This window comes from Mastomys coucha, unplaced genomic scaffold (assembly GCF_008632895.1).
Source record: "Mastomys coucha isolate ucsf_1 unplaced genomic scaffold, UCSF_Mcou_1 pScaffold21, whole genome shotgun sequence".
NCBI lineage: Eukaryota > Metazoa > Chordata > Mammalia > Rodentia > Muridae > Mastomys > Mastomys coucha.
The window spans coordinates 176220317-176228426 of NW_022196904.1; the positions used below are offsets into that span (position 1 = coordinate 176220317).

Consider the following 8110-nt stretch of genomic DNA (forward strand, 5'->3'; position numbering starts at 1 on the left):
TTCACGTATATTACGACTCCTGGGTTCCGTCGGGCGAAGTCGATCACTTCGCGTTCCACGAACTCCCTGCGAGACCCAGCGAAGGTGAGTACAGTGGCCCGAGCCCAGTCCCATCGTCCTCCGCCCCCCTCTCCGCTCCTCCCGCTTCCGCGTGCCTCACCTAGCGCCGCGGGACGGGGGCGCATCCCGACTGAGGCTGAGGCTGAGGCGCTGCAGCTGCTGCACGTAGCGACCTAGCCCGTTATGGAGGACGCTGGTCAGAAAGCGGTTCGGAGTCCCGCGCCCGGTCATGGCTACCGTTAGAGAGCCAGGAACCGAGAGCCGGAGGGCGGGACTAACCGGCTACTTCCGGTTCCGGAGGCGGGGGCTCCCAGGAGAGTTTTGCTTCCGGGGTCACCGCGAGTGTCGCGTGCCTGCGACCCACGTTGCGGACAGAACACGGGAAAGGAGAGTGGTGACGCGAAGCTGGGGGCGGGAGCGGGGAGTTTCTGAAGTGGAGGGCCGAGCCCTGAGCCAGTGTGGAAGCCCGGTCTGAGCGTGTGACCTCCACCCGCGTGGAGGGTCCCCGTGAGCGCTAGGAGCTACGAGTGCCTGGAGTTGGGGTTCAGACAGGATGCAGAAAGCTGTAGAGATGAGGTTGGCCAGGAGAGTCCGTCGAGGGGTAGTAGACGTGAAGAGATGATACAGAGAAGCCGTTTAGATTGAGGGATCGTGAAGGCCCTAGAGGTGAGCTGGTGGAGAGAAATCGTAAAGGACCTAGAGCTTTGAGAATCTGCAGAGAGGGGCGTAGAGGCGAAAGGGTAGTGTAGGTGTGTAGGGATGAAGAAGCAATATACAGGCAACCATGGGGATTAAGAATTGTGTTCGTAAAGAAGTTTGAGGAGGCCGGGCGGTGGTGGCGCACGCCTTTAATTCCAGCACTTGGGAGGAAGAGGCCTGTGGATTTCTGAGTTCGAGGACAGCCAGGGCTACACGGAGAAACCCTGTCTCGAAAAGACAAAAAACAAAACAAAGAAGTTTGAGGAGAGATAGAGAGAAAAGCCAGCAATAGTGAGTTCTGTGAGTTCCTAGGGTCTGGCCTAGTGAAGGCACTAAACCAGACACCCAGAGTTTTTGCAGTAGTGGCGAACAACTCCATTAGGAATGTGGCTTCTTCTCCGACGTGCATATCCCCTCAGGATCTTGCTGCCATTGCGTGGGGAGTGGGTGAGTAGGAGGAGCCTGCCCCGAAGCTTGACTCCAGGCCCTCCCCGCAGAAGGTACAGAAAAGAAGCGCTCCCAGCCTTAGAGATACCAGTGTCGCCTGTGACTACAACTGAAATCCGCCAATATTTACGGGCGCATGGGATCCCCTTCCAGGATGGCCACAGCTGCCTTCGAGCACCAAGTCCCTTTGTGGCGTCCACAGACATCAAAAATCAAAAACAGGATGCCGCCACTTCCTTCTGCCTCTTCATCGACAAGACCACAGGGCACTTTCTCTGCATGACCAGCCTGGCAGAAGGGAGCTGGGAAGACTTCCAGGCCAGTGTGGAGGGACGAGGGGATGGGGCCAAAGAGGGAGTGCTACTTAGGGAGGGCACAGAAGCTGAGGACAGGGAGGAGGTCTTGAGAATCTGGAACCGAGCTGTACCTCTGTGGGAGCTTCCTGACCCTGAGGAAGCCCAGCTAGCCCGTGTGATGTTTGGCCTCACCAAGGTGACAGATGACACACTCAGGAGATTCAGTGTCCGCTATCTTCGATCTACTCGAAGTCTGGTCTTCCCTTGGTTCACCCCCGGGAGCTCAGGATTACATGGCCTGAAGCTACTAGGGGCTGAGGGTCAGGAAAATGGAGTACAGTACGTAGAGACCACTATTCCCCGGCCTGGTGTCTATCACAACCTATTTGGATTACCACTGATCAGCCGTAGAGATGTTGAGGTGGTCTTGACAAGTCGTGAGCTGGACAGCCTGGCCTTGAGCCAGTCCACGGGGCTGCCAACCCTTTCCCTACCCCGAGGAACGGTCTGCCTACCCCCAGCCTTACTCCCTTACCTTGAACAGTTCCGTCGGATTGTGTTCTGGCTAGGGGATGACCTTCGATCCTGGGAAGCTGCCAAACTGTTTGCCCGAAAACTCAACCCCAAGCGTTGCTCTTTGGTGCGACCTGGGAACCAACAACCTCGTCCCCTGGAGGCCTTAAACCAAGGCTTAAGTCTTCCCCGTATTCTTCGTACTGCCCTCCCTGCCTGGCACAAGTCTATCGTGTCTTTTCGCCAGCTCCGAGAAGAGGTTTTAGGAGAACTGTCAAATGTGGAGCAAGCAGCTGGTGTTCGTTGGAGCCGCTTCCCAGACCTGAATCGTCTGCTCAAGGGGCATCGGAAGGGCGAGTTGACGGTCTTCACAGGTGACTATAAAATCACTGCTTTGGGGGCTGGAGAGATGGTTCAGTGTCTAAGAGCACTGGCTGCTCTTGCAGAGGACTCGGAATTCAGTTCTCAGCACCCATATAATGGCTCACAACTGTTTGTAGCTCCAGTTCCAGGGGGATCTGATGACCTCTTCTGACCTCTAAGGACACCAGGCATGCGTATGATCTGTAGACATACATCCAAATAAAAACGCCCATATCCATAAAATAATGTTATAAAAATATCAGTGTTTTAGGTAAAGGATTAGACAATATGGTGACAAAGTGTGTGGGGTTCAGCCACTGGTGGTATCTATTTATTTATTTTAGATTTATTTACTGTCATGTGCATGAATGATTTGCCTACATGTGTATGTGCACAACATACATGCCTTGTGCCCTCAGAGGCCAGAACTCCTTAGATCACTTGGAACTGGACTTGCAGATGGTTGCAGCCATCGTGTGGGTGCTGGGAATCAAGTCCAGGTCTTCTGAGCAAGTGCTCTGAGTTAGTTACTGCTTCATGTCTCCAGCACCCAGCTGTCAGGGTTAAATGCTGAGTCACTGTTTCATGTCTCCAGCTGTCAGGGTTAAAAGGAGGCTTCCCCCCACCCCAACTTTGACTGGAATCTTGGTTCAAAGACCAGACTTTTATCTCTTTTGTTTGTTTGTTTGTTTGTTTTTTCAAGATTTATTTAACGTATATGAGTACCCTGTAACTTTCTTCACACACACCAGAAGAGGACATTGGATCTCATTACAGTTGGTTATGAGCTACCATATGGTTGTTGTGAATTGAACTCAGGACCTCTGGAAGAACAGTCAGTACTCTTAATCACTGAGCCATCTCTCCAGCCCCTCTTTGTTTTTTGTTTTTTTTGTCTTGTTTTGTTTTTTGGTTGTTCAAAACAGGGTCTCTCTGAGTAGCCCTGGCTGTCCTGGAACTCACTCTCTAAACCAGGCTGGCCTTGAACTGAGAGACACCCCCACCACCTCCATCCCTGCTCTGCCTCTCATGTGCTGCCAGGCTTTCCTCTTAACTTGGAGCTTTGTACATCCCCTATAGGGCCAACAGGCAGTGGCAAAACAACATTCATCAGCGAGTATGCCCTGGACTTGTGTACCCAGGGAGTGAACACACTGTGGGGTAGCTTTGAGATCAGCAACGTGAGACTAGCCCGGGTCATGCTCACTCAGTTTGCTGTGACGCGGCTGGAAGAGCAACTGGACAAGTATGAAGAGTGGGCAGACCGTTTTGAGGACCTGCCTCTCTACTTCATGACTTTCCACGGACAGCAGAGCATCAGGTAAGACCCTCAGAGCCCAGTTACTTTTTAAGTAGATAATTAATTAATTAGAGGCAAGTCTCTCTTGATAGCTCTGACTGTTCTGGATTTCATTATGTAGACCAGGCTGCCCCTGAATTCACAGAGATCCACCTGCCTGTGTTTTCAGAATGCTGGGATTAAGAACACTGCTGCTCTTCCAGAGGTCCTGAGTTCAATTCCCAGCAACCACATGATGGCTCACAACCATATGTAATGGGGATCTGATGTCCTCTTCTGGTGTGTCTGAAGATAGCTACAGTGTAGTCATACAAATAAAATAAATAAATCTTTTTTTTTTTAAATGTTTCTTTCTTTTTTATTTTTAGATTTATTTATTTATTTATTTATTTAATGTGTATGAGTACATTGTAACTGTACAGATGGCCGTGAGCCATCATGTGGCTGCTGGGAATTGAACTCAGAACGGTCCTGCTTGCTCCAGCCCAACACTGTAGCTGTCTTCAGACGCACCAGAAGAGGGCGTCAGATCTCATTACGGATGGTTGTGAGCCACCATGTGGTTGCTGGGATTTGAACTCAGGACCTTCGGAAGAGCAGTCAGTGCCCTTACCGGCTGAGCCATCTTGCCAGCCCAATAAATAAATCTTTAAAAAAAAAGAAAAAGGTGTGTGTCACCATTCCTGGCCCTCCCTTTCATTTTTGAGCGATCACATCATATTTTTGATTCTTTTTCCAACTCCAGTGAGAGTGCCTTCCAGTCTTTTTAGAGAGACTTGGGGTTTTCAGAGAACAAGAAGTCAGAAGAGCCGGGCGGTGGTGGCGCACGCCTTTGATCCCACACTTGGGAGGCAGCAGAGGCAGGCGGATTTCTGATTTCGAGGCCAGCCTGGTCTACAGAGTGAGTTCCAGGACAGCCAAGGCTATACAGAGAAACCCTGTCTCGAAAAAACAAAAAAGACAAAAAAAAAAGTGAGAAGAGCAGGTCTTCAGTGTTTTCAGGGTGCAAGCTCTTCCCCTGGAGTGTCCTGAGGCTGCTTGTTGACTATTTAAATGGCTGCTTCTCTTTCCCAGGTCTGTCATTGACACAATGCAGCATGCTGTCTATGTCTATGACGTCTGTCACGTGGTCATCGACAACTTGCAGTTCATGATGGGTCATGAGCAGTTTTCTACCGACAGGTGAGTTCCTGTGTAACTCAAACACACTTGTCTTTTCTTGAAGCCGTCCCGGGACTTGAGTGTGAATCCTTAAGTCGAAAGTGTAATGGGGCTAGGATAGCTTGTGTGGAGTGACTTGCTCAAGAGTTTGTGTATGTTCCACCCGATAACCTCTTTTATGGCTGAACTTTGATGCTGCAGGATTGCAGCTCAAGACTACATTGTTGGAGCCTTCCGGAAGTTTGCTACAGACAATAGCTGCCATGTGACTCTGGTCATTCACCCTCGGAAAGAAGATGACGACAAGGAACTGCAGACGGCATCCATTTTTGGCTCAGCCAAAGTGAGTTGGCTTTAAGGAGTTACCGAGGTCTAACTGGAAACAGTCCTTTTCGACCTGAGAGCCTCATCACTACCCTGAACAAAAGAAAGATGTGAAGCTCTGGGACCATGGCGTGAGAGATGCCAGGGATGGTAGTTGCTTCTTTGCAGTCTAGGAACTCACATCTGCTAGCACCAGCAAGCGTGAGTTGGTGATTGCAGCTCTGTGGGTTGAGCTATGGCGGGCAGCACAAGTACTTGAGGAGTGGTCTGTGAGTCATCTTGTGACATCTGGGGGACTCCCCAGCAGATATTCCAACAAAAGTCATACTAAGGTCCCAGACAGTAAGTATCAGGTTATCAAATAAATGGGAAGGCCTTCTGGACCCCAGCCCCATCCTGCTGTCTCCAGTGGTCTACTGAATTCCTTTTACATGCAAGGCCTCAGCCAGGCAAGGGGAGTTGAGGCTGAGTTGCAAAAGCTGTATCACTTTGAAACAAACATGGAACAAGAATGATGCAGAAATTTAAAAGCTGGTGGTACTATAGGGGATCAAAGATGGTCCTAGAGAAGTGACATATGAATGGTGAGAGTAAGGTGGGAAGGTAAGAGGGACCACTGTGGAGGAGAGGCATCGAAAGCAGGAGTGGCGGCACAGAGCCTGAGACAGTGGCGAGTTTGTTAGAGCTGGGAGAGTCAGCCGCTCTGGCGTCGATTATGATTAGTTGTTTAAAGAGCTTGGTGAACAGGGGGTACTTTTTCTTTTTTTTTTTAATTTAATTTATTTAATGTGTATGGGTGTTTTGCCTGCATGTATGTCTGTGTACCACATGCTTATTGGTGCCCACAAAGGCCAGAAGAAAGCATTAGATTCCCTGGGACTAGAGTTACAGACATTTGTAAGCTACCCTGGAGGTGCTGGGAATTGAACCTAGGTCCTCAGAAAGAGCAGCCAATACTCTTAATTGCTGGGCCATCTCTTCAGCCCCTCCCTTCCCCACTCTTGCCACTCCTCCCTACACCCCCAGCCTTTCACTCATGTCTTTTTCCCTCTGCCCCTTCTCCTTTAGGCAAGCCAAGAAGCAGACAATGTTCTGATCTTACAGGATAGGAAGCTGGTGACTGGCCCTGGGAAACGGTATCTGCAGGTGTCCAAGAATCGATTTGATGGCGATGTGGGTGTCTTCCCACTTGAGTTCAACAAGAGTTCCCTTACCTTCTCCATCCCACCCAAGAGCAAAGCCCGACTCAAGAAGATCAAGGATGACAATGGACTAGTGGCCAAAAAGTCTCCTTCTGGCAAAAAAGGGGCTGTGCACCAGAACTCTGAGGCTGGCATCGGCCAGACACCTCCAAGTCCTCAAGGTCAAAGCAGTGCGCAGATGCTTGCAAACGAGCCTGGTGGACCAGGCTAATGCACAGACTCTTGGCCTTCTGCTGGGGCTGGGTTCCATGGTGAGGATCTCCTGTATGCTGGTTTGGTTTTATTTCCCCATAGGTTTTTCTGTATAGCACTGAAAAGACAAGGTCTGCTTCCAGAGAACCGGCATTTTGTTGAAAGGAACAAAGCAAAGTGAAGAATGCCAGACTGCTCAGCTAGTTAGGATTATTCAGTCTAAAAAGGTGTCTGAGCAGAGGGCATGTGAAAACTAGACGAGAGCCTTGTAAACCTCCGGAGAAAGGGATCCAGGTGGAGAAACACACCAAAACCTCAGGTGGGAGTGAGCAAGGCAGACAGAGAGGCCGGGCCCCTGAACCTGCCGTGAAACAGGAGGCTTGCTCAAACTCCAGAGCCTCCGAATGATGCAGTGGGCACCAAGCCCCTGCTCTGCTTTGTAGAGCCAGGCATAAGAATTGATCTGAGGTGCTCATCTTGTACTATCAGGGTCTCAAAGATGGGAGCTGCTTCCCTCTGGACCGTGGAAAGAAGCTGCAAGCCTGCAGTGCCTGCCCCCTGGGTACCAATTTCACTGTATGCTGCCGCTGACAGCTGGAGCTGGGACTCTGTAGAGCCTTTTCCACTTTGAATGAAACATTTCTATTGCCTTTGTTTCTGTGCTTTTTCCTGTTTGTCCACCAGGTGTCTCCCCACACTAATTGGATTCCTTCTCTGATTTGGGAGTAATTGGGTCCTTTTCCCCACTTCTGCCTTTGAGCCATAGACTCCCAAATAGCACGGAGCAGTACAGGGCCTTTACATTCCACTGTCTAAATATACACCTCCCTTGGCATAGGGGAAACAGGGTGGTGTGTTAGCTTACCTGAGGACTCCATAAAATTCTGACAGAGGTGTGGGCCAATGGGCCACATGCTCAGGCCTTGTCTGACCCTCTTCACCTGGGAGGTGAGCCATTCACATTTCTCAGTGTAGACTCAAGAACCAGCCTTAGCTGGGTGTGGTGGTGAATGCCTTTAATTCCAACACCCGGGAGGTGGAGGTAGGGAGATTAGGAGTCCAAAGTATCCTAAGCTACACAGTTTAGGCCAGACTGGGCTACTCAAAACCTTGTCTCAAAAATAGCTTATTATCTCTTTACCTTCACCCTCCTTCATCTCCTCTTGAGTCCTCCCATTTCTCCTTACCATGTGCTAGAGCTCCTGGGAATTTGTAAAAATGCAGAGCTTAGAGCAGTCTCTTCTCCCCGGCCTTTACATACTCTTGAGTTTGGGAGTTTGATATGAGGTCTGGATGCCTCAGTTTAACAAGCGCTATAGAAGACTGTAGAATAAATGATCCACAGACTGCCAGGCATATTGCTAAATGACTTTTTTATTTCACTTCCTTTGATATCCTGAAGTACCAATTTCAAGATGTTCAGATTGGGGGTGTTAGAAAGCCTCGGCTCTAGGTAGAGGGGTGGATTTTTACTCCTTAGCGGAAGAGCAACCTTTTCAAATCAACCCAAGAGGAAGCTTTTAGAACGGATGGTAGAGTCCAGGGTTTCTGAG

At 49.9% G+C, this 8110-nt stretch overlaps 1 protein-coding gene across 1 annotated transcript; it reads left to right on the plus strand.

Annotated features, from left to right (window-relative positions):
• The first annotated feature begins 297 nt into the window (after window positions 1-297).
• On the plus strand, window positions 298-7907 carry Twnk (twinkle mtDNA helicase). Its single transcript, XM_031390450.1, has 5 exons — window positions 298-2389; window positions 3459-3699; window positions 4753-4860; window positions 5041-5182; window positions 6232-7907. The coding sequence occupies exons 1-5, from the start codon at window positions 1144-1146 to the stop codon at window positions 6574-6576; spliced, it is 2082 nt and encodes a 693-aa protein (XP_031246310.1). The 5' UTR covers window positions 298-1143; the 3' UTR covers window positions 6577-7907.
• Window positions 7908-8110: the final 203 nt, after the last annotated feature.

Coding starts and splice junctions, on each gene's coding strand:
- Twnk (XM_031390450.1), top strand. CDS start 1,144: ATGTGGCTTCTTCTCCGACGTGCATATCCCCTCAGGATCTTGCTGCCA. Junction 4,861..5,040: donor GAGCAGTTTTCTACCGACAG/GTGAGTTCCTGT, acceptor TTGATGCTGCAG/GATTGCAGCTCAAGACTACA. Junction 5,183..6,231: donor CCATTTTTGGCTCAGCCAAA/GTGAGTTGGCTT, acceptor CTTCTCCTTTAG/GCAAGCCAAGAAGCAGACAA.